The following is a 27,647-nucleotide window of genomic DNA, read 5'->3' as shown; positions in this document are numbered from 1 at the left end:
GTCGGGGCCCATTCTTTTTTGACCAATCAAGGATCCCGTAAAATTTGAACGGGCCCCGATTGTTGATCCTTTTGAATTTATGACGTGTCTTGTGTGCGTATCGATTATAAACCTATTTCAATGGTGTAGTTATTCAGTAGTACTTAATAACATTCTAAACTACAGGGCTTATTTTTTTTCCTTTTAGACTTTTCGATGTTTACGCAGTCTGTTTTTTTTTAAATAGTTTTTTATTTTACACTTTTTTGTTAATTTTCATTGACTTAGTTACTGTGATTATAAGATTTTAAATTTCGCTATCTTGTCATTTTATTGAGAGAGTTTATATCGTGAGGATTATTAAGTAACTTGCGGTGGTCTAAACTACTGATTATTAGTCCCTCTAGGGACCTAACTCGGTTAAAAACTGCATATGCTTGACCTTTAGCAAAAATGCGAGAACTTAAGTCAACCACAGCTGTATAAACAGCCTTTATATATCGTGATGACGTCGTCAGTCCTATCTTTCTCACAAAAGTAAAAAGCCCGTCAAGAAAGTACACGTTGTGAAACTAAGTCCCTTGAATCACGATAAAAAAAAAACAAATGCAACATGTAAGAGATTAAAATCGAATTAGTAGACTTAGTAAACAAAATTGAAGCAGCAAAAACTCTCTCTACATTCGTCGCACGCTGTGTCGCATGCAGGCAGCGTGCAACACGCATCCGAATTGATGATATGGCGGCTGGTAGTTCATATGGTGAATTTTGATTACTGTCATGCGTTTATTGACACTCCCAAGGTTAAGACAAATCGATTGACGTAAGAATCATCGAAATTGGTCAAGGCGTTTACCCTCTACAACGCCACATAGGAACAAACATACGTACATACATAGACTAATAAACACATTACCCTCCTTTGCGTCGCGTACGCGCAGTCGAGTAAAAATGTCAAAACCTCAAGTCTAGTTCTTCGCAGTGTATTCGTGAGACGAAAGAAAATTATTGCAATTTGGAAATTTACTGCAGACAAAAAAATATGAGGTAAAATAAAAGTAAGATAATAAGATTTAAGTAGTGAAACAGAAAACACATTGGATTATGATGTTTGGGAGAAATCTTTTTAAATTTTTTAATCATATTTTTCCCCCTAGTGCTAAATGTTTAGTTTGATAGTACACTTGACAAAGTGTTTCAGGCCTATTTCAAATTGAAGCAGTGAAAAGCAGAGATATAAGTTGATATTTTCAAGTTTTGAGTAAAACGAGTTAAAAGTTAAGGTCCTAGGCAGACTTTGATTGAGAAGTTTTTCTAAATCATGCTGTGTAACAGAGCTAGGGTTTCCAATCCCGCAATCCCGATTCCGAGAGCAAAATCCCGCATTCCGCAAAGCTTTTCCCTGCAAACGTTTTCCAACTTTTGCCGTCTATAAAACGAATATTTGTACGAGTGTCATCTGAAGTTTTAATCACCTTCCTGTATATTTCAAGAAGTGTGAGAAAAAATGTGTCTCATATGGATTTACCATAATGGTGGATTTACCATTCAAGAAAACAATAAAATAGAGTATATTTTTCTGAAAATAAATTGGTATTCTGATTTGAGGTTTCAGTGATCATACGTTCAGCAATTGCGAAAATGCGTAAAATACATAATTCGAAAACCATCATTAAATATTGAAACTCCAAAAATTGGGCTTTAGAAGAAATTGAGAAACTATATTACATAGTGCAAAATCTGATGGAAGAGCCTGAATGCAATGTTTGAACGTTTCTGTAAACTTAAGGAATACGCTCAAAACCTTTTACTTACTAAAAGCGCACAACATTTGTTTTCCGAAAAAGAAAGGAACGAAAAAACTGTCATTTTTAATTTATGCTTTCTAACCTGTAGAAAGCGCGTTTCGAAATCTTTGTCACCCTAAACAAATATTATAAATATGGGTGGTATCTTGAAAATTATGTTGATGAATTAGCTGAGTATCAATCTTCAATATTCGGCACGACTGTATAAGAGCTGATAGAAACTTGGATGAAACACTTAGTGACTCACTTACATGACAGTGCAGTACACTAAGCTGCGCAAGTTTTTTATTGTCTCTTAAAAGTGAGAGGTAAAATTCAGAAACATAGTTATTTAAAGACTTTTACTGAGACTGCGATCCAATTAACGTTCACCACCTTCTGTAATGAATCAAATGTACTGATGCAATGACCAATGTTGATGACGCAACAAGGCGAATTGGATGGAGTAATACATAAATCAAACATCGTTTTTGTTCGAAGTTTGAAGTTGTTGAGAAAAACCCCTAACATGACCCTCATAAGAAAAAAAAAATCTTTATTAGAAAATGGTAAAGTTTATGGGATTCTTTTCCAAAATATTCAAAATGATTTAATCTCAATAAAGCCAACATTTACAATGAAACCACATCACACGTTTTCATCAAGCCTTTTTTTTTCGCAAAAATCTTTTCCCAACCCATACGAACGATGCTTTGTTAAGACGCATTGGATTTTTTTAACGCACACTTTTTACGTACCAAACGGTAGTTGTTAATTGATATGTGACTTTGTAGTACTCTACAATTGGTGTACGGCGTTCGAGATTACTAATCAATGTAACAAAAGCAGTCCTTCCTAAAAAAGCACCAGTTTTTCTATTTGACGTAAAAAATTATCTTTTAGATGAATAAAGTAAATCCCGTGGGACTGAGATTGGCGCGGGATTATAATCCTAAACAGCACACAACAGGGCTAATGGTACTATCTCTTGCCCCAAGACCGAGGAGAGAATCAACTACCAATTGTATGGGTTATCTCTAAATTCTTAATTTTGCCACTTGCATCCCTTTACTTTTCATTGCCTCAAGTTTGAATGCGCGGAGTTTGTATAGATGTTAAATAAGAAATATATATATATATCAAAGGATATTTGGTTAAGGAACGCCATTTCGTTCCTAGAAATATTATTTCGTTTTCTAGAAATATTATTCTCTTTTACCTTCTCAGGATTTAATTATTGCTGTTTTGCCTTACGGTACAGAAAAAATTACGAAGTCAACTGAAATGTATATATATATATATATATATATATATATATATATATATATATATATATATATATATATATATATATATATATATGTATAATAAGTGCTTCTTCGATGTCCTAACAAAATATCAAGCGAAGTTTTATTTGTCAAATAACGCGCAATCGAAATAAATCAAGAAAACGTTGCCGCCATATGTGCCACATAAAGAAAGCTTTCTTTTCATTCAGAAGGACATGTGGCTATCTGATACATTATGCTTTCTTTTTCACTTGTAACACATGATTTACTCTAAAGCCGTCTCAGTTTCGACAGTTGGTCATTTCAAGAAGCTGATTTTCTTCACACCAGAAGATTTTGATTCATTTTCTTTAAAGCTGCATTTCAAAGGCGAACAAAATTTCCCAACATCTGTCACCAGTATTTCATCGTTGCTATGGTGACTGCAGCCTCCAGTTTACTAAGCGCCGTACAAGTGAAACAAATTTACCGGAAAAAATGCTGCTAAACTTTTCAAGTCGTAAGACTTCCTTTTCACCGCGTAAATTCGGTTTCTGATTTTCTTTCCAAGCTGCATACCATGTGTTCGGTTATTTCAGACAGAAGTTGAATGGTTTAGTGCTTCTTTTCGTCTACCGAATTCCAACGTTTTCTTTATTCCTTTCATGCATTTTAGAATCGAAAGGAATTCGCATTTGTTGGGTAGCAGGAGGAAATTCAATGCCGACATCTAATTTTGATGTATTGCGGTTTTCTATCGATCGGATGCAGTTCAATTACTGAATTAATCCTTTTATGGTGATTCAGATGCGCTGAATTAACATATTTTATTTATTTTCCTTAAGAAATATAGGACTACATGTGCTGTTTACTAGCTTAATTGATTAATCAGAGACATTGGTTCTGCGTTGAAACGCTTACGCGATGTAGTTTTTTGCTCTCTCATTTAGCGAAATATTTTTTAGAAAATTTTGAAAGATCTACGGAAGTTTTATTTATTTCTTCTTTTATGTATTTTTCACTCAAAGAAAGTACGAGTTAATATAAATGAAACAGAACAAGTAACAAAAAAAAAATCCAAATCAATATATTTAAAACAAAACGAGCTGATGTGTGCATCACATGACTTCCTTTTACTCCAATTTAAAGATAATTGCCTCGGAGTGCGCAAAGAAACACTTTAAATATTTTCACCTCAAGTTTGTTGCGAACCGAAGCAAAGAAAACGTTTTATACAGATAACTTTTCGCAATATTCGCAGTTTTAATGTGATTCAATGGTTAATTCTCTAAATATAGCCAAATTGAAACCAGATTTTAAAAAAAAGAACGCCAAATTCGTCGCTAAGCTGGCGACAAAACTTGACGACCAAAAGCTTGGCGATATATTGCCAAGTGTTTGCCAAATTATAGCACCGCTTGAGTTTAGACTGAAATTAACAATGATTTTACCCCAAAAAGGTGTAAAAGACCCTCTTTGGAACATCCGAACGCAACTAAAAGAGAAGGTGCACAACTAGACCACACTTGGAGTCTATGTACCAAATTTCAGCTTTCTAGGACATACCGTTCTTGAGTTATGCGTGATACATACACACATACATACATACACACGGACGTCACGAGAAAACTCGTTGTAATTAACTCGGGGATCGTTAAAATGGATTCTTCAGGTGTCTATACGTTCTTAGGCATGTATCCACGTGTGGTTGGGTTGAAAAAAAAAACAATATTCATTCGGGGGCGAGCAAAATGGAAATTAAGGCCGATTTTTGAGTGAAAATTTTTTCACGAATTCAATACTTCCTTTTTTGTAAAAGGAAGTAAAAAAATGTTTTAATAGTTCTTGTTTTACAGTTTCAAACGTGTTGAATATTTTTCTTATGAACGGTTCGATTAGTTAAAGGTGCAGAAATAAATACAAAAGCTAGGCGTAATAAATGCTAAATATAAATAAAACAGTGTTCAAAATTTTAAGGAATATTTGTTTTAAAACCCGTTTTTGAAGTTTTTTCTTATCACCCCTAACATTGTTTCGTGAAATTATAATTGAATTTACAAAATTTGTAGAAGCTGCTTCAGTTACAGAAATAACACAATTTAGAAATTTGGGAAAAAGTACTAATTACCTTGTTACAAATTTCGTACAACGTTAGTGTATACAACAGATAATTGGTGGCGTAAAAAATATTTTTACAATTGCGACACATCGTTAGATGAGTACTACAATTATTACAAATAAACTCCTTTTAAAGGTTTCATAAATGTTTTAAAATGGTTGTCAGAATGGTAACACCCATTCTGCAGCGTTTAATAAGGTGTGTTAGTTGGGTGGATAGGTACTATTTAAAGAAATTTTATGGAAAACTTAGCTAATTTGTGCTTCTACGATTTTTGGAGCATGTGAAGACTTGAATAATTGATCTTTACAATCTTAAAATACCATTTCTAAATTTTATTCAAGTGGAAACTGTTTTTTTTTTTTTTTTTTTTTTTTTTTTTTTTAAATACATTTTAGAAAAAGCATTTTCAGCAAATGTAAAAACGTCTATTTTCCCAAATTTGTGGCTACTAGTTTGCAGTACTTACCTCAAGATATCAATACAATTTTATAATTTGGAAGAGATGTAAGTACGAGGGCTGCTAGAAAAGTATCTGCTTTTTTTTTTTTTTTTTTTTTGTAAAGGATTATTCTACGTCAAATCGCCTAAATTAAATAGTCGGCAGTGCCGTCATGTCTCCGATTTTTTCCATTATTTTTTACAAATAGATATCTATGAGAAAAGCTCAAATTATTTTTTTTTAAAGATTTTTTGAATAAAAATTACGCTTTGGAGAATTTTTTCAAAAATTCGATTTTTGATCATTTTTTGGAGTCACCGTTTTGGCATGAATTCAGAAAATCTCTCTAATTTCTTGATTTTTCAACCAATTAAGCTGAATTTGGTATCAATATCAAGCTGATATTTTTCTCTTTCAGTGTGAACGACAGAAAGTATTCTACGAACAGTTGGGTGTTGCCACTCTTTATCTAAAGTCATTTTTCATGTTTTTTTATTTGGGAGATTAAATAAGTTATATCTCCGGAATACCTACTACGATCTGAATCAATTTTTTTTAGCATATTTAAATCATTCTCTTGCTATGTAAAAAAGGTAGAAGGGTGTTTTTTGTTGTTTTGAAAAAAAGGTTTTTTTTTTTTTTTTTTTGCAGAAAATATAAGTTTGCTATTACTTTAACTCCCTTTTAAGCTTAAAAAAGACCAAAAACTTTTCAGAACAATTAATACTGGACTCTCAAAGGATTTGTATCAATAGTTAATCGCTAAAAAGTTGTTTACTTTTGAAAAGAATTGTGCAAAAACCTCCGTTTCAGAATTCGCAAAAATAAATATGTAAATAAAAAAAACCACTTTTGATTGAAAGTGTACTAAATATTAAGAATAGTAGTTTGAGGAACAGTATAAAAAGATTTTTATGGAATTATTTTGCTTTTTTTTTTTTTTTTTTGACATTAAAGGATGGGAAAAAAAAATACTGTTGAAAACTTTTCTTAGCATAATCTTGTTTGAATTACGTTACACCTGACAATGAACTTCCACACTTACAGTAAGTACTCCACAACTCTAGATTTCCCTGAAGAAGATTATTTTTGCTGATTGAAGTATATTTTCAAGCCTCTTTGAAACTTAGAGATAGAAATTCTGACTTTTTTATCTTCTGATACAAAGGAAATAGTTACTTTTTTTTAAAAAATGCCGTCCGCACAAGCATGCCTTACATTTCACATTTTATAATCGACGAAAGCTATGCGTCGATTAACTTTCAAAGCGAAAGAAGAATGATGCATATTGCATGAGTATTGTAAGAGCGGAAGATCATTGTCAGGTGTTACGTAATCCAAACAAATGTAGGTTATGAAAACTTTTCAATAGTAATTATTTCCCCCCCCCTCTTTTATTTTCAAAAAAAGAAAAGAAAAAGCTAAATAACGCCATTAGAAATACTTTTTATACTATTCTTCAAATTATTCTTCTTAATATTTAGTGTACTTTCAATCAAAAGTGGTTTTTTTTAAATTAATTTATTTATTTTTGCGAAGTCTGAAAAGTAGGTTTTTGCACAATTCTTTTCAAAAGTAAACAACTTTTTTAGCGATTAACTATTAATAGAAATCCTTTGAGATCCCAGTATTAATTATTCTGAAAAGTTTTTGGTCTTTTTTAAGCTTAAAAGGGATTTAAAGTAATAGAAAACTTGTATTTTTTGCAAAACAAATTTTATTTTTTTATTTCAAAACAATAAAAAACACCCTTCTGCTTTTTTCTATATAGCAAGAAAATGATTTAAATATGCTACAAAAAATTTGACGCAGATCGTAGTAGGTACTCCGGAGATATAACTTATTTAATCTTCCAATTGAAAAAACATAAAAACTGACTTCAGATAAAGAGTGGCAACACCCAACTGTTCGCAGAGTACTTTCTGTCGTTCACACTAAAGCGAAAAATATCAGCTTGAAATTGATACCAAATTCAGCTTAATTGGTTAAAAAATCAAGAAAATAGAGATTTTCTGAATTCATGCCAAAACGGTAATTCTGAAAAATGATCAATAATCGAATTTTTGAAAAATTTTCCCAAAACGTAATTTTTATTCAAAAAATCCAAAAAAATTAATTTGGGCTTTTCTCATAGATATCCTGTTCGTAAAAACATAATGGACAAAATCTGAGACATGACGGCACATGGCATTAGGCGATTTGACGTGAAATGATCCTAAAAATCTGATGGATATGAATCAAGCGCGCTTGCATAAGCAAACTATAAATCTTTTTGCGCATGTGTGTGTGGTTTTTTTTTTTTTTTTTCTCGTCGGCTGACAAAAGTTTTAGTTGCTGGCAAACATAGTTTGTTTGACGTAAAAAGTAGAGCCGTAGTCGGATTATTTAATTTCAAGCAAAATGACAAAGCAACTGGAGCAGCACTAGCTCTTCAATTGCCTCTTGAGCATGGGTAACAGCCAGAAATCTCAAGGGGGTCATATCAGGTGAGTAAAGAATTTATTGAACTACTGAAGTCTAGTCTTTTGCAAAAAAAGAAAAAGAAAAAAAAAAACGTCGAAATCAAGTGCAATAAATGTACTGAGAAATCGTCACCAAATATCACCTTTATCTTTTGAATAGTTTAGATTTGTATGTCTTTTACTTTTTGGCAAAATTTGATACAGTACGCTGCTCCAGCCATTTCGTCATTTTTTTTTAATTAAGAAAAAATCAACGGTAGTCCTATACACTAACTCAATCAAACTTTGTTTGCCAGTGACTATTAACAGATGGTAAAAAATACAAGCATGCTCAAAAAGGTTAGAGTTCAGCTCATGCAAGCGTGCTTGAAACATATTCATTAGGTTTTTACAAAAAAATTATAACAATTAGGTCGGAAAGCTTTCTAACATCCGTTGTTCGCACTATTAATGCAGAATTCTAAAGCCAACCAGTAATCACAAATGTTTTACACATACTGTAGTGTTAGAGAATAAATGAGTTTAAGTACTATTGCGCCAAACTCAACAGTTGCGCTAACACGTCTACAATTATCCTGCAGCTATGTTGCTTCTGCTGTCAGGGTGCGATATGCAGATAAATGACGCCAACATTTCTAGGCAAGTGTGGGACACTGATGCATGAGTTGCTAATAATACTGCATTCCATTTCATTTCAGAACCTATCGCACTAAATCGGAGGACAGTAACCTGCCCATTCATAGACGTAATCGACTATGAAACTTTGGGTTACCGTGCTCAAGATGAGGGTGCTCGAGGGGCCTTTGATTGGGAGCTTTACTACAAACGTTTGCCTTTGTTGCCAGACGACCTCAAACATCCGGCAAATCCTTTTAAGTAAGCGTGCATTTATTTATCTCTTTGTATTTATTAATTTGTAATGATTGTAACTTGTTGTTATTTGGGGAAAAGGGGGTCCATGTGAACTTTGCATGTTGTAGTATGATAACTTGAAACAAAAGTCTTTAAAATATCTCCAGTGATGCCAGTACTAGTCCTAGTTCTTGCCAAAACTTTTAGAAAAAGGAACTATCATGTGTTTCTGTGGTGACAATTTCTTTGTTTTAGCACAGCTGTTGTATATAACTTTATCACTCTTCTTCAAGTTAAAACTTTTTAAATTAACTAATAAGCTAAATTTTGTTGTTGCAAATAATTGTATGAATATTCAGTTTTGACAATGTTTATTTTTTTTAATTCGAAAATTTTTTTTTCGAAATTGTTTGCCCTTTAAGGGTTAATTCAACATAATCATTCGTAATAATAAACTATCACTGCATTTCCTGTATTGTCTTGAAACACTCACATTTTTAGTTCGGGATTTCTTTTATATAGACCCTATTATCAGGTTCAAAATGTGTCAATGTTCACCGACATATACTACAGCTTTTGTCTTCCTTTTCTATTTACTTAAATTCTGAAAAACGAATAATTTGTGCTTTCCAATCATCGTTTACTAAGAAGCTCAAGAAAATTTTTATTTCTTGTATTCAATTTTGTCCGTTTCTAAAAATAATGTAAGATTAATATTCTTAATGTAACTTTTCCGTTAAAAACATACGTCCTTTCTAAAAGCAAAATGTGTTTTTGTAGTCAAATTGGTAATAAATGATGATTGTAAACTCGAATTGATAAAAGCATGTGTAAACGAATTTCTGTCTGAGAAACTATTAATATTCCTGTGCCTTTAGTCATTAAAGTGATTGATCGTGTTTGTGTATCTTCAGGAGTCCTGTCATGGCTGGAGGCCTTTTTGCTATAGATCGTAGTTTCTTTTGGGAGCTTGGTGGCTACGACAGTGGCTTAGATGTCTGGGGTGGTGAACAATATGAGCTCTCTTTTAAGATATGGCAATGTGGAGGTCAAATGCTAGACGTGCCTTGTTCCCGAGTAGGGCACATTTACAGAAAATTTGCTCCATTTCCAAACCCTGGCTTAGGGGACTTTGTTGGCAGAGTAAGTAATAGACATTTCTATTATTGTTATACCTATTATTTTGAGAGAATACTAAATGAAGCCAAATCTGTTTTGATGCAGTTTCTTTTTTTTTATATATCAGTGAGAGGTTTCTTTTTTTTTTTTTTTTTTTTTTTTTTGCGATATATGAAAATTTTAACCAAATTAGAACATAATTGACAAAGATATCAATAAAACGAGTGCGAGTTAATATCTTCAACTGACGAAAGCAGTTTTCACCCAGTTTACAACAGGGCATTGTCGGACTAAAAAGGATAATGGTTATACAACTCAAATCCAAAATAATAGAATATCAGAACTGTTTGAACAAAATAGTTACATTGTTCCAGATATTGTTCTTTTGAAAGTGTTTTTCCCCACTTTAATATAATTATTCTAATTTTTTACTCAATGTAAATCTTCATCACTATAAACTTTTGGATTATTCTATCTAAGATTAATTTTAATTGTGTATATTTGAAATGAAATACACACTTTAAAGTCTAAGAAAGGTGGTACATTCATTTAAATACCTAATTTGCACTTATATTTGGTTAGAATAAACTTTTTCCCAAAAAGTGGGAAGTATTCTATTATTTTGAATTTGGGTTGTACGTTTTGAAAATTTTTGCTTCTGTCAAATAAGTGCAAATGGATATAAAATATTCTTAAATGTTCGCATGAGTATTTTCTGAATCGCATTATTAAAATTTAGTCAAGGTTCCACAGCTGTATTTCTACATAGCAAACTCGTCAGTTTTATTTATTATTTATAAGTCTAATATTGAACGTACAACCTTAATCAATTCTTCATAAAATTGAAGCATTATCGTGTAGTCATATTATAAAATATGGATCAAATTTTATGTCAACCTTAAAGGCTTAAATACAGGTCAAAACTACACTACCTACACCCGCGTTTTAAATGATTCCAAGGAAATGATAAAGCAAAATGATAGATAAAATATTAAAAAATGATTAACTTTAAAGACGAGAAATAAATGAAGGGAATAAATACTTCTTCATTTATATCATAAAGAAAGTGGCAACAGGAAATAAAATTAAGAAATTTCTCTAAAGCAGCAATTTTGTAGATGACAACAATGTTAAGAGAGAGGTGAATTTCGACTTCAGTATTTGTTTCGTGCAATCTTGTATAGACGAAATGTAACCATATGCAGGAAAGTTACTCTGGAAGCCCCATATATTAAATCGTGCAATTTACTCAAATACTATCTCAAAACCTAACGTACATAATTAGGTACAGATGTTATAATTATAAATAGTGTTATTTTTGTTATCTATGATATCATATTGGCAGAACTACAAGAGAGTGGCCGAAGTTTGGATGGATGAGTACAAAGAGTTTCTATACATGCGAAGACCTCATTATAGAGTCATCGAAGTTGGAAATCTGACGGAACAAAAGGCCCTGAGAAAAAAACTAGAGTGTAAATCTTTTCGGTGGTTCATGGAAAATGTTGCCTTTGATCAACCAAAAAAGTATCCTCCGATCGAGCCACCGGACTATGCCAAAGGAGAGGTAAGAACTACGGCTGATATTTGTAGTTGTATTATTCACTTTGTGTAGCAATCGATAAGAAACGGTCTTGTTTCTCCCTTTTTTACAAAATTTAGAGGAGACTTATCAATTAATAAAGTATATCCTTTTTCTCTTCATCAATAACTTTGCACCGGATGACCAGATTTTGATGCTCTCTATTTTTTTTTTCTTTTTAACAGATAGAGGATGATTTACTTAGGTCTCGTATCTTTGTTCGACGATATTTGTTCTTTAAAAAGAAAACTACTTGTCGTAAATCAATTTCATCTCGTTATTTTTTCCTTTAGTTTTATTTCACCGTTAAATAAAAGATAAACTATGAAACTTATTCGTTAAAAGAATTGCTTTCCATTCAACATTAACATTTGCAGTGATAAAAGCAGTTTGGAAACAAAGCTTCTTTGAAATAAAATGGAAGTTCATCCAGTTAGTTCGTGTATTTCTGCGTTAAAACTTTTTCGTTGGTGCTCTTATACAAAACACAGTGATTAATACCAGAAAAAAAAAACGTAAGTCGGTATATTAATTGACACTGTAGGAACGGCCGATGATCCATTTTTGGCGCCAGTTGCTTCATGGGGTAGTGCAATTGAAATTTTATATCTCTAACTAAAACTGCAGTACCAAAAAATAATACAAGGATTCCCACAAAACTTAATATACAAATGGATCCTGATGGGAGCTAAGGTTAATTTGGTTTTGCCGGTAACCACTCTACGGAAATTGTGCAATCGAAAGTTAAATTTACAAAACATTCAAGAACCTTAATGACGGATGCCATCTTGAAACTGCTTAACCCCTACACCTCAGGATATCAAAAGCACCCTGTTTATTAAAGACTTTAATGGGCTTAATGTGCTCAAGCTACTGTAACTAAATTACTTTTAGCAGCAAGTTGACTATTGGAAGAAAATATTATATTCATGAAAAATGTTTCAGAGGTCGTTAGTATGTAACCCAAAATTCCGACATGCCTGAGCTTTTTCAATCGTAAAAGAACGAAGACAGAAATGATATGCTTTCATGAAAAATACATAAATATATCATTATCCTGGAGAGCTATAAGTCAGAAAACTCATTAAAAATGAAAAAATATATTTAAAAAAAATAACTATTTATTTACATCCGCCCAATCGGGGATTAAAAAGAAAAATATTAAACAGAATGACACACTTCGCTTTCCATAAACATTTTTGAATGTAATATATGACCTTAATTTAATAGCTCTTCAGTGGGCTAAGCTCCCAATCAATTCTAAATATTATTTCGCAATTAGTTAATTCTGTGTCTTAACGTTTATCCACTTGAAAAGTTATGCTTCTAAATCGGCTTTTTTTCTTACTGCTTGTGTCTGCGTTTTAAGCATGTATAGAGCGTGTTACATCGTTTTCCATGCGTCAGAAAGAATACAGAAAATATAAACACAAATTAGACTAAAAAAATCTACGAAAAACTGAAAATTAAAACTTTTCTATATGAACCATGCAAATATTTAAAAATAAATCAACTTTACAGAATGTTTTTAAAGTCTTTGAAAAAAAACTGCTTCCGATTTAAAATATATATAACATTGTTTTTACTTTGAATCTTTTCTCAGAAAGTTTTTTTTTACAACTTTTAACTTGATACCAGACGCTTGACCTACTGATATGGATAAAAAAAAAACTGATATTACGTTGCTCATATGTGTTAAACGCAAGGGAGGTTGACCCTCAAAAAACCTCTCGTGGTATCCATGGATGCATAATCTTAACTACAAAAATTTAAATAAATATTCTTTAACAGTGCAAGGCTTGATAAACTCCAGGTATTTTATGATGAAAAAAACGGAAAGAAAAAATAAAGGAACATAAAAGCAAATGATAATAGCAATAATAATATCTTTTTGTATGTTTAAAATGTTTTTAATAAGTTTAAAATTATGGCTGTGTAGATCTTAAATAGAACTACTATTATCAGTAGATTTTATTTTTAATCTAATGCTTTACTTATGTGATATCAAACTTGTAAGTCATGATTTCAAAAAACACCGGTGATTACAAAATCCAGAAAACAACGATACACTAACAAGATCATTGAGTTTTCTAAATCACCATTGATCTACACACCCCATTCGTCGAGAAAATCATTCTACTTTAGATAACACCAACTTTTCAGCACAATATCATCCCATTCTGTTATTTTTTGCTTTTATCTTAATTTCATTTTCGGCATCAACAACTAATTAAGCTTTGTTTCCATTTCAGTGCTCTTCCAGATGCAGTAATTTTTACCAGAAACACAACCCACGACACGTGAAAACAAAGCAATTAAATTAATAGCTATTACCCGCATTTCTTTTAAAAGAGTTCAGGCACACTAAACTCTTTCCACATTTTCTGGGTAATTATTTATCATATTACCACCACATTTTTATGATGAATAATTAGATCACAGTTAGTGGTTCCAGTGCAAAATGCAACCGGTGAAATAACGCAGGCACCACTAGTCCCGATTCATTTTTCTAACACCATAATTAAGCTAATGATGTGATAATTCTCTTTCAATGTCAGAACGGGTGGAAAATGTTTATGAAATTTGCACATCTTTAATGGGGTTTTGCAGTCATACGTTCGGTATGCAATACTTATTCAGAAATACGCATACGTTTAATATATATTTTTTTAATTTGAATCACTTCAGATGATAAGTGGCAAATACTTTGCAATTACAATTCGTTTTAATAATCCGAGCTACTCAGAAGTTTCACTTTTGTTAGTTCTGAGTATGCGTTTTTAATGAGTTCCCAGAATTTGAACTCAACCGTAAAACTTAGAAACTTCAATCAATTATCCTCTTGAAATAGTAATGTGTTGTAATAGATTATGAGTTCTATTAAAAATGGAATAATAAAAGGATTTAGTTTAAAGTAATTTAATGATATATTTAAATTTCTCACACTATTTTATTTTTCAAATTTTATATTTATAAAATATGTTATGCCATTGAACCAGTCTCTTTTGAAATTCGGCTCGACTATTTTGAGAAATAAATTTTTCAATTAAGGCTGTAAACGAAAACATAAAGAAAGAAAAAGAAAAAAGAAAAGAAAAAAAACGGAAAAACCTTTCGAAACATTTAGTTGACTTCTACTTTATGCAAAAGTGTGGTTGACAGAATCTATATTTCGTGTAACCACTTTGCTGAATCCATTCAACCGAGATATTATATGAAACTTATTATATTATGAATGGTTAAGAAACCTAAATTTACCTTTCCAAATATATTTAAAAAGTCAACAAACTTCCTTACATGGAGATCAGGATATGTTTTATATCATAGCTGAAAAAAAGGAATTATGTATATTCATTATGTGGGCATTGTATGTATCCATCAATTTGGATTTTTTTCATTAGCAGAATGATTACATAAATGTTCAAATATGGAACTTCTAATTGAAATACTATTTTTTTTTTCATTTCGCTAGCAACTTATTTACAAAAATAAAATAAATAAATGTAAATAAAAAAATATAAATAAAAAAAGGGAAATGACCTATGTTTAAGTACTTCATTCTAAAGTGCTGCTAAATAACTGTTCTAATAGTTATTTTCGTATATTTCCGTTTCCTAAAAATATTGCCCTTTTCAAGAACAATAAAATTTATCCCTAAAACCTCATTTTTATTATCCGAGCCCTAGCTTCTATTAAAATACACTGCTTCTTAATATACTGTCAAACGCAAGTTTTCTTCAATAAATTGAATAAAATTTTGAAATGAAGCTCAGTTTTACCTTCTGTAAGACTTTATTAAACTTTGCGTCTAGGAAGTCATTCCAAGTTCCAAATTCACACTAGTGCCCCAGTCTGAATAAACACAAATCGACCCCTTTTCCTCGGAATTCCCATTCACTCTGGCCATAAGAGAAATACGCTAAGAAACTTTTATGTCGCTGCAATCTCAACCGGGAAATTGTAGAGATTAGTTAGGAAATGACAAGGCAGAAGACAAGCTCCCGGAAGCGAATATGCTGAGACCAATACCAGCTTATGATGACTTTCGGTCTAGTTGACGGGGAAGTTTCTTCCGTCTCAAATATCTTGAATAGACCGTCGTTTTCTTAATGCTAGACAGAATTTTCACTTAATGAATGCGATGCAAGGTCGAAATCCATTTTCAGGCGCTGTAGCTCGTAAGCATTCGCCATTTCTGCTTCTATATTTACCGAATGATGGTTGGAAATGATGTGCTTAGATCCTACCATTATAACTTCCTATCTGTATACAGAAAAATGGCTGTATGTCGGGGTACGTGTGTGTATGTTCCCAATACATGGTTTACGTCGGATGTTTTCCAAATTCGGCAGAGAGGTTCATTGATGTTTACTGCCGTGAGCAGGTAAACGGCAGTATCTGCAGAAATTATTTTCCGAAATATTTGAAGAAATGTGTGTTGGATTCAATACTAACAATAGGGAAATGTGGGAATTAGACGTTTTTTCGTGCTTTTTTTAAAGAGGAATCCAGATTAGCAAGCTTATACCATAAAGCTAACGTAAAATAGATGACAAAAATGCAAAAAAAAAAGAAAAATTTGCAGTTACTGTCCTTTACCTGCCCAGGGTGGTTTGGGAGCTCACATAGGATGGGGGTATGCTTTCCATCCCCCGGGGAGATTTCACCAGAAAATCCGTAAGACGAAATGTTTACGTATTTTAATAACAATGATAGAATTTTTAGACTTTTAGTTAAAGCCAAAGAGGTCTAAATTTAATTTTGTGTCACAAAATTGCTGTTTGTTACACGTCGACTGGAATGTTTTACACTATTTCTTGCTCTTATTTAAGCCTGATTGTTGAACATTCATTACTTGACACAATTTTCATTTTCGAGGTCGACCGTGCAACGCCTGGCAAGCAGCTAGTATTATTATTACAAGATAGCATTTAGGTGTTGAGCTCAGGAGTGCCTACCCCCATCAAGGGCATCCCCCTAAATATTGAGACCCCCTCCCCAGCAAGAGCCCCCCCCCCAAAGGAATAATACCCCTTCAAAGAACTTCCCCTAAATATTTCAATGACACAGTCAGCGCCACGACCCCCCCCCCCCAGTAGGTGTGCACCTCTGGTTGAGTTCAAAGAATTACTTGTCGAAGTAATAATGTCACGTTTTTATTTCATTTGCGAAGTAGGTCGCATCGAACTTGAAAAGGTATACGTAGGGATTTTAGTACTAAAGTGTTCCTCTTATTTTACATTCAGAGGTACCGTACTTTAGTACATCTTCGACTATAGCACAATTCTTTAAAAAATCCCATTTTATTTTTATTTAACTAAGTTCTTTTATATATCTTCAACATTTTTTTACAGCTTCGCAGTGGTGCTGGAGATTTATGCATAGATACCAAGTTTCGAAGACAAAATGAGAGATTTGGTTTAGATACTTGCATTAAAGACAATCCAAATCAAGGAGGAGAACAGGTATTATTTTTATTAGTAATGGGTATTATATGTTTAAAACAGTTTTTGAAACTAAACACATTCTCGATATGAAACGAAAAGCGTTTACGGCACTATTTTTTTTTTACCCTCGGAATTCAATTTTTACAAACAAAAGACCAAATCAGGCAGTGAGAAGCAAAGCGATGTAAGTGGCAAAATTAAAAATTTGGAGATAAACGGTACACATGGTAGGTGAACCTCTCCTTTGTCTTGGGGCAAGAGATGGTACTAGTAGCCCTGGTAGTTGCTATACAGCATGATTTAGAAAACAATTTCGATGAAAGCCTACCTAGGATGTTACCTTTAAACGCGTTTTACTCAAAACTTTAAACTGTCCACTTACATCCCTTTGCTTCTCACTGCCTCAAATGTATTTGCAAAAGTTTCCTGCTTGCGCTTAAAAACAAATAATGCATTAAAAGCTTACTAACAGAATAAAGTAACATTTAATTGTGCTATAAATCTCCTTAGTTTTAATGCTAACCAAACTCACGATCAAACTTGTTAATTTGAGTGTCAAAGAAAATAAACTCACTTTATACATATTTAAAAAAATGAAGTTCCGCTATCGAGATATTTGACTGTAACTTATAAACACATCTAACAGATTTCTTACTTTTTTTTCGTTAACTCCCCCTGATTTTGTAACATAAATATTAATATGTGTACAGTTTCCATTTCGCTACGATTCAGAAAAAGATATACCATTATCAAATATTTTTTTTTTTAATTTAATAGAATAAGAAGTGAGTCGAATTGACAACTCTTCTATTCCTATTTACAATGTTTCGTTAATTTAGCAATAAGTTACCGCCTTTAAACCAGAGTTAAGGCAGAACATTATGCAATATACCGGACAGCCCGGTTATCACACCCAGAGACTGCAGTTTCGTTTCTATTAGAACTTCTCAGCCTGGAGTTGTGACCTACTTTATCGACCAGTTTTTTGGCACTCTCAGCTTCAGTGAAATGACATCTGCCTCCAGCTCGGTTATTCACTATTCCAGACTGAGGAGTTCTAATAAGAACGAAACTGCAGTGTCTGGATGTGATTACTGGGATGTCTGGTAGATTGCATAATGTTCTGTAAACTTATCTCCAGGTAGCAATCAACTACGGTTAAACTTTTCAATGAATTTCTCTCTGAATGTGATCCTCACAGCAAATTAAGCAACTTGACGAGTTATGGTGCCCATTTGTAAGTGGCGAGAGCAATTTTAATTGTTTTAATTGTTTAAGAAGTGTATGCATTGAACGTGGACAAGTTTCTCAAGAGGGTAAGTATTAAATTTCTTTATTCATCCGGACTAGACACTTCAACTGAATTTCAATTGGGGAACCGTAAGTTTTTAGTTATTTCTTTTCTCACTGCTCTCCTAAAATCAAAAAAATAAATAAATAAATAAATAAAGCATCTAGTAATGACTCTACTCTGGCATTATTATCCCACGTAATGTGTAAAAGAGGAACTAGATGAAAAATAACTAATTATGAACAAAAGCATTAAAACAAGTTGTAATTATCTTCCTTTAAAATACTTCTTTATAAAAGAAGATTAATGTATTTTGACAAAACAAGTATGCGAGAAAAACTTTTTGTTTTTGTCTTTTGTTCATTACTTCATTTTTTAGTCTATATGCGAAAAAAGGACCATTTTTTCGACAATAGCAGGTATAAAACAGAAGCGCAATGGAAAAACGGTATAACACATAACTGTACTTCCTTTGCATTCAAAATGAATAAATTACCAAAAATAACAAAGATAAAACAAAAAAAAATGTTAACAAAAAAGTATCTCAGAAAACTACTTTTGCATTGTAACATAAAATTTAGTTGAGGTCATTAAGGGATCGACTTAAAATAAAATGTTGCAATTTGAAATACACTGAAAGCAAAGGGAAAATGTGAATACTTTTCAAATACGAGAACATAAATAGTTGTTTCTTTAACTAAACTAGAAATGTATGTAATAAGATTGGCAAAGTTATATAACAAAATATAACCAAATGATAGAGCTCCCAAAAGAATAAGCTAGACAACTATGCGATTGCATGCGTAAAAATTGCGTGACTGTCGATCGAATGCGTAAAATGCTTCTTTTATTTTCTTGTGATCTCATGTGAATAGGAAATATTCATTCTTTGGAAAGATGAAAACATTCTTATCTGAATATATATGTGTATTTTTTCAAATGCATAGTTTGAAATACATTTTCAACAGATATGTGGTATTTAGCATTATATATAGTTTACGTTGATTTAATATAGTTAGAAACATTTTTTGTGAAGGGGTTATAGAAATAGACATGATTTAAATTGACTTGTTGTGTAGCAAATGAGTGCTGTTAAGGGTCATTCTCCAGAAAGTAACCTTTGAATAAAATATTTTTCAAATTCGAAAATTGTGATTTCTTTACTATTCATTCTTAAATGAAAGTATGACCTACTAAAAGTAACCATAAACAATGCCTCAACTCAATTCCAATTACTTAACTCATAAATTAAAAAAAAAATGCCTTGTTCACGGATAAAAAAACATTTATTGTTTGAAAATCGAGGTCAGTTTAATATCAAAGTAGTAATTTTGTCAATTGTGCAAACAATTGGATAGTTTAATGATTAGTGTGAATTTAATATTAAGCTCTCTTAAGTAAGGCTTAATTTTTAGTTCTCTGTTTAGTTAAAATGTGTGTTAAAAATAGTATAATATTAATATATTTCCAAATTAGTAAATTTGAGATTATACTGGTAATTTACAATTTTGGTAGAATGCCTAAAATTGATGTACTTCCCCTCCATCATTTATTTTCACCCCAGAAATAATGACATTGATAGGGTCTGTCATGGAGGTGTGGAATTTTCCAGTAATATAGGCCTAATGGATACATTTTTAAAGGGATTTTTTTTTCTTTGTTGCTACAATCTGCACGTGTTAAGCATATGAAAACATGTTCACTTATTTTTTTACATTAATTAACATCATTGAAATTCAAGTTCACGGAGGTAAGAATTCACAATAACCACACTTTGTTTTTAAATCAAAATCTATATAAATTCTTGCTTTTTAACAAAACTCTCACTACTTCTTTATGGCTGAAAATAAACAATGGATTTCCCTTGTATTTTGGAAAATAAAATGTGATGTCATTATTGCCATCTGTTAATGAGAAACGGCATTTTGTGTTTAGGTAACGGAGGTGAGAATTTATTGTGTGACACAATTCCTTATCCTACTAAAACGAACTAAAACACAATATTAAAAAATTAATAATACTTAAACATTTCGTATTTGAGACACTTGTGAAAAAAATAATTATTTAATAGTTGCTTACCTTTTAACTAAACAAGCTATTAAGCAACATAAACAGTCACGCCAGGTGTGGGATATGCCACGGAGGTGATAACTCACATGTTGTGAACCATCTATTAAAATAAAATTATAATTAAAAACTTATTGGCAGGTTTAAATAGATATGATCTCGATGAAATTAGAAAGCATTGTTAAATGAATTGTCCCTTAAAGTTTTTACTGTAAAAGGTGTGTGACGGAAAAGTTACACTTTTTGAAGAATGATTCTTAAGCTTCTCAAACTGGAAAACAAAAGTAAAATGAATTTGCATTCAAATAGTTATTAACTATTTATAACATGTCAAGCAAAATAAAAATATTTTAAAAGGGTAAATTTTACTTAAATTTCGACGGATAAGTTCCACATTTATCAAAAGAGGCATCGTTTAAACTAAAAGTCATGTGAAATTGAAAGTTTGTAAACATATCTTACGCGATTAATATCTTTCACAAGTACCGTGAAATTTTTGGCTTTGTATATAATATTAAGATGATGCACAATAAAAGTCAAGTTGCATGGAATTTACATAAAACGGAACTATATACATCAGATATATGATATATATGACAGCACATACTGCTCTATATTCTCTGTGCGTCAAAGGTATTTCCATGCCGTTGGCGAAAAGTTTGACCATGTGATGTAAACATGTTACGAAGTAAAATGGACCGTAACGATCTGATCGGTAAGGCGTTGGACTCGTGAGTGAAGGCGATTCCCATTCCAAATCAAAACCTGCGGAGGTGCTGAAACAGGACTTCCTTGACTCCTGGTTTGGTTGGAAAAACCGAATCGTCTTTAGAGTCCCATCTCAGCTGATAAATCATGTGTATTGGTAGATACGGCCTTGAACCGTAACGCAATGCAACATGCTATTTCCATCACTTTTCCTACACTTTGAAAGTCGTTATAAACAAATACTCAGTGCCAATATTTTCCCAAAATACAGTTTGGTTAAATTTAAGGTTTCGATTGTCGTTTTTACAGCCTTAATTTATTCCCTTTTAAAAGAGTCAATTTCCTAACAAGAGCTGAAAAGAAAAATACAAAATATTTTATTGAATAGTTGACAGTTGTACCTTACGAGTATAAAATGTTGTTTTAAGATGTTTAGGTTACTTATCGTAAAACAGAAATGTAAAATTAAAATGACAGTCTGTTTTCACAATATATCATAGACATTTAAAATTTATCGTAGTAATCTTCTCTGTGGTCTTCTCGAATTTATTAAAAAATACTCTCATGAAGAATATTCTAGTAAAATTTAGTTATATATGGTTCATTCAAATGAAACCAGATCAGGTGCGTCTAACTTCACATTAGACGTTAGACGATGCCACGTAACTGCATGTATGGAGACACCATCTAATGGTAGAGAGACTGACGCATGCGCAACGTTTCATATTGCACAGTGACAGCGGGGTTTAACCCTGAAGAGAAAGTGATCACACAAGTTATCGTCCACTACGAAACATGTTCTTTTTTGACACAAGGACCCACTTAGGGGGAGGAGGCCCACTCCCTGGGTCCACTGCTTGTCGAGTTCCTGAAACGGGAAACCACCATCAATGCCCAGCGTTATCAAGTCACTTTACAGAGCCTTAAGACGAGCTATTAAATCGAAACTGCCAGGCATGTTGTCCAAAGGCGTCCACATACGGCCAATGCGGTGAAGATGACATTGCAGTAGTTTCGGTGGGAAACGCAGGAGCTGGAACATCCACCGTGCAGACCTTTTATATTTTTGGACTTCTAAAACGAGCTATTGGCAGACGACACACTGGATATCGCGGATATCACAATTGGCGACGAAGTTGTGTGAATGGGTTCAGTCCTGGATCCGATAGCAACCTACTAGTTTCTTCACAGATGGAATTGACCGCCTTGTGTCCCAATAGGATAATTGTGAGAACAGTTTTGGCGACTATTTTTGAGTTAATAAAATCGTTGCCGTTACTTCACACTAGTGACCTGATTTCATTTGAATGGCCCTTATAGTACAAAGGTAGTTACAAACTTTAGAAGTGGATCAAAACCTTCAAATTCAAACATACTAACCAAATGTACATTATGTATAGAATGAGAATCACGTTACATGTATTACTGTCAGAAAAGATGTTCTCGTGATTTTGCCGTAAGCTAATGTCAGCAATTAGAAGAATTAAATATTAACATTTAAAGACTGTTCTTAATTTTAAGGAATAGTCCTTAATCTACTTAGAGTGTGTAATTATTTTTTTTAAAGAAAACAAATAATTATAAATTGCTCTTAGAAGCAGTTCTAGAAATTTTATGTTCTTCTTCGAATATAAACTTCTCCGAATAACCAGATCAACATCATTTAAATTTTTATTCAGTAAAATTTACTAATTATTGCTAAAGAATTTTTAAAGCAATGGATTACACTGCCTCAATTCATCATGAGTGGCCATTGTTTAGGCATTTGTACATTAAAACACATCGAGTTTTGATTAATTAAACAAAATGAATTCATTTGCTCTTTTTAAAATGTGTTCCTTTTCGGGAAAGGATATGAGAAAATTGCTTCTAGGATTTGAATATCGATGGATTTAAGTACGTTAAAAGGTGCCAACTTATCACCAGTACATTTTAAAAAAATGTTTGTTTAAAAATATTTAACTATGAAACTTATCACAGTCACAAAAGTTGTTAATCCACCATTTGCACTCTTTTACAATCACCAAATAAATCACATGTTGGAGTTCTGCACTACTATCCGCTACGGAACATATATATGTCCATATCCAGCTGGCAATATTTACTGGCAGCATTATTTATACAAAATACGTTACTTAATTTTGTACAAGACTAAGTAAAAACATATTCCAACATCCATTTTACCATCACTTTAAACTGATGAAACAAAATCGATGATGTAAAAGAATTCGGGATTGGGAGTCATCGGGTCAGCTGTTTTTTTTTTTTTTTTTTTTGAATAAACACATGCATCATAGGTCATAAACGAAATATGAAACAAAAATAGTGATGATAGTTTCATTTATGGTATGTTTCCTGATTACAAACATTTTAAGGGGTCTAACGACCTTTAATCTTCAGAATTTTCGATTTTCTTGAAAAAATATATGTTATGCATAATTTTATTCTGAACAATTTGATACCTTATTTATTACCATACACCAAAAACTTTTCGAGTTATTGTAAAAATGCGTAAACTTTCCCCGTAGAGATTTATGTTAACAGCAGCTGTTTAAGCCTCTTTTTCTCAGGTGCCGATTTCTTCGGTTTTCTCGTTTTGCGCGCATGATATTGCAGAAAGTTTCTTATAAATTTCCGTAAAACTTTTCATGCATATTTGTCTGATGCATCTTAACGATCTGAACCTGAATTTCAACTAAAAAATTAAAGTTAATATTTAAAAATAAATATTTTTTTACCCAAAAGTTTGTAAATTTTCGATATTAATTTACCAAATTTCAAAAAAATAAATAAATAATTTGAAAAAAATAAATAAATTTAGGTTCAGGTCATAAATATAAACCAGATAAACATACATTAAAAGCTTTACGGACATATATAAGAAACTTTCTGAGATATCATGCGCGCAAAACGAGAAAACCCAAGAAACCGGCACCTGAGAAAAAGAGGCTTAAACAGCTACTGTTAACATAAATCTCTATGGGGAAAGTTTACGCATTTTTACAATAACTCGAAAAGTTTTTGGCGTATAGTAACAAATAAGGTATCAAATTGTTCAGAATTAAACTGTGCATAACATATATTTTTTCCAGAAAATCGAAAATCTTGAAGTTTAAAGGTCCTTAGACCCCTTAAATGACAAAAAAAAATGACTATTTTAGAACTATCCTAGTGAATGACAATCCTAGTTTTAAAATGGCCATTAAAACAGAGTAATAATTAAGGAGAAAGAAATATTTTTTACATAACAGTGTTTTAAAAATCCAGTTTCGGTTAACTGACGTTTTGATTGATTGTTGTTCGAAAAAACCATGCTCTGTATTCTAAAAACAACAATTTCAAAAATGACGAAAAAGTAGCTACTCAAATTTGAACATATCACGAGTCAAAATGGCCCCGACTACGTGGTATTCAAATTTGAAACATTCAAACACTCAGCAAATACTCAAATCAACATGTGTGCTCATTTTTGAGGTATTTGCTCATTTTTTAATATGTAATGATTCCAAACTTAGTATTATGTATTCATTTTTGAGCATGAAATAATTCAGCACACTTTTGAAAACATGGGTACTCATATGTGAAACAAAAGGTTTCAAGAAAATTTGAAAGCATGAATGTACTCGTTTTTGAAAACTTCATTTTTCTCAGTATGCAGCAGGGTTGCTCACCCTTCTCAAGAGCAATGGTTTACCCGTTCCTAAAATATCACGCAGACCCTTGTAGAGAGAGCCCATTGAAAAAAATCTGAAAAAATCTTCATAAACACTCCCAAAGAATTTCAATACTGCAGTTTGCGCCATGAATTCACCCTCTTTCCCTAGCCGGACACCCCTGTTCTATTGTAAACTCCAATAAAAATGTATGCTCAATATATTTTTATCATATCTTTTAGGGTTACCTATTACTTCCAAATGTCATAATATATTCTTTTTTTTTTTTTTTTTGATCATGATCAAATATCTCGACTGAAAGATCACTAGTTTTTAATATGAATGTTTACTTTTCTTTTTAGCAATTTGTTTTATCTTGGCATAAAGATATCCGTCCTGTCAAACGCAGTGTATGTTTTGACGTTTCAAGTTCAGAAAAACACGTTCCTATTGTTTTATGGAACTGCCATGGCATGCAGGGTAATCAATTATGGAAGTACGATATGGTAAGCATATTTAAGAATATTTCTTAAATTTCGGTTTTATCGGAAACCTTCCAGAGCTATTTAAACTAAAGAATCGAAGACCGAAATAAACGCTAGTGACAAACTTTCTTACTACAATAACTGAGAAAAATCAATAAACGGTGAAACATTAATCGATCTTCGATAAAGGCGCTCGAATAGATAGACTAAAATAGCATTCAATCTTCTACTACGATTCGATGTCTGATTCATTCCATATCTGCTATCATAAAATATCGAAAAATCGAACTTATATATAATGAGAAAATGCAAAGGGAATGTGTCTTTATTTAAGTTAGAACTCTTCGCTAAACATTCTCCTATTTCAATCCTTTCAATTTAATTTTCTCCCATGAAATAAAAAATAGTATAACTTAGAACGTGAAACCATCTACAAAGAAAAATAATGGAAAAAAATAATTTGTTTAAAAATGTGTGGGCATTTTAATCTTTTTTTGAGTTAAAATATGGTTTAATAACATCGAGTATTTTTCCAGAGCAAACATTTTAATCAGAAGAAATCTAAAAGTTTCAACTAAAAATCTAACAAAAACACAACAATAACTAAACTATGTATGAAAACAATTACAGGTAGCTAATTATGTCACAGCTAAGCGGTTGCGTGCAAATAATTTTTCGAAATGATTTGGTATTTGCGTTTCTTCGAGCACCAGTTTAGGAAATGCGCTTTTAACGGCAGAACTAAACCAATGCTCCAACATAAGATCATCATGAATGCGAGATAAATATGTTATCCTACATGAAAAAAGTGGTATTATCCAAAATGCGTCTTAGAAAAATAAGTCTTAATTTACAGATAGTTAAGTTTATTTTTATACCAATAGTTTAGGAAACAAAAGGTTGTTTCTGATGGGGCCGTTCGAAGAATTAGTGCACTCCCCAGAGATCGACAACCATTCTTTCATGGGGAACCACTATCGGCGAATGTCGTTGTCACAAGAATTTTGACACGTAGTTTCCCACCTAGATGGAGGCACCTGGGCCAATTGCATATAGAAATTAAATTTTTGCCGAGAGTATTCCAAGTCAAATGAATATTATATTAATCTTCTGCATTCCGCATAATCATATGAAAAGGACGCTGTCAATTTTCTGCATTTTCAAAACACACTTACTGAAGCCAGGTTCGAACCTGTGCCTTTCGGCGTAAGAAGTATACAGCAAACCATTACACCACTCTGTTGGCAATCGCACAAATGTGTTACGTAACATATTTTGCAAAGATGGGATAAATCTATGAGTTGAAAAGTATTTACTTCACCAATTACAAATAAGCATCATACTGTTACTCAATTTTTGGCTGATTGTACACACAATAGAAGGATTTCGCAATCGTCGAATGATATTTGTATATTTAAGTAACTTATCTTTAAAAATGCTCTGTTAAAAATTATCAAAATGCCCGTCATTTTAATAGTGCAATTAGCTTTGACTCATAAGGAAGTGCATTTTATGAATGATATGGTAAATTAATAAGAAACAAAAAAAAGCTCCAAGAAAAAAGTTCTGAATGATTGAAAAAAATGTGATATGATTAATTTTTTAATTTATAAACTAGAACCAACTCAAACACAAAAATATGCTCTTAAAATTATAAGGAAAATACCTTGTCAAAGCATTGCACAAACAGTAAAATATCGAAATTTATTTTTAGAAAGATTAATCACAATGAAGTAAAATAAGAGATATAATTTTTATGTTGCAAAAGAATTTCCGCTGTTTTTTAATTCATAAATCAACTATATGTATATATGTTTTAGGAAAGCCAACATCTGGTGCATATGTTGACAGGAACCTGCCTTGACTGTGATTTAAAGAAAAGAGAAATTTTTATGAACCCTTGTGATCGTAATAAAAAGACTCAAATTTGGCGATTTGAAATGATCAATGCAACAGCAATCCTTAACTGGTGATGTGTTTGCGCGGAGCCAATTTCATTGCATGATTCATTACTCATTCCTAATCAAGTGAAGTTTATCAGTGATACCATCTTTTTGTGTTCCTACACTCATCGCATGAGGAGACTTAATACTAAAAGTGATATTTTTACAGACATTTAAAGACTTTCTATTTTTTGTTTTCGTAATTTAGGAAAAACTAAATGTTATAATTTTGTAGTGATACTTATTTTTAAATGATACATTTTTATTTGTGTAAGTAACAGCTAGTATTTTAAGTCAAATGTTGTAGGGGAATATGTGGCAAAGTGAAATAGCGGAGCAAGTGAAATGCTAAATATTTTAACAGTTTGCAGCGTCACCTATTTCTCAATATTTTAACTGTGTTCTTAAACACATATTTGCTTCAAATCAAACAGTACAATTTT

The 27,647-nt window shown here is 32.0% G+C and overlaps 1 protein-coding gene across 1 annotated transcript in view; it reads left to right on the top strand.

Annotated features, from left to right (window-relative positions):
- Nucleotides 1–27,234, top strand: part of LOC129219083 (putative polypeptide N-acetylgalactosaminyltransferase 10) — a 100,073-nt gene extending 72,839 nt beyond the window's left edge. The window contains exons 5-10 of the mRNA XM_054853401.1: nt 8,756–8,933; nt 9,824–10,052; nt 11,374–11,595; nt 16,965–17,075; nt 25,139–25,282; nt 27,082–27,234. Coding sequence (XP_054709376.1) covers nt 8,756–8,933; nt 9,824–10,052; nt 11,374–11,595; nt 16,965–17,075; nt 25,139–25,282; nt 27,082–27,234 — 1,037 coding nt within the window. The remainder of the gene's footprint in view (nt 1–8,755; nt 8,934–9,823; nt 10,053–11,373; nt 11,596–16,964; nt 17,076–25,138; nt 25,283–27,081) is intronic.
- The last annotated feature ends 413 nt before the right edge of the window (nt 27,235–27,647 follow it).

Source organism: Uloborus diversus, chromosome 3 (assembly GCF_026930045.1).
Source record: "Uloborus diversus isolate 005 chromosome 3, Udiv.v.3.1, whole genome shotgun sequence".
Lineage (NCBI taxonomy): Eukaryota > Metazoa > Arthropoda > Arachnida > Araneae > Uloboridae > Uloborus > Uloborus diversus.
The sequence above is the reverse complement of the archived record's forward strand: the minus strand, read 5'-3'. Positions and strand labels throughout refer to the sequence as shown.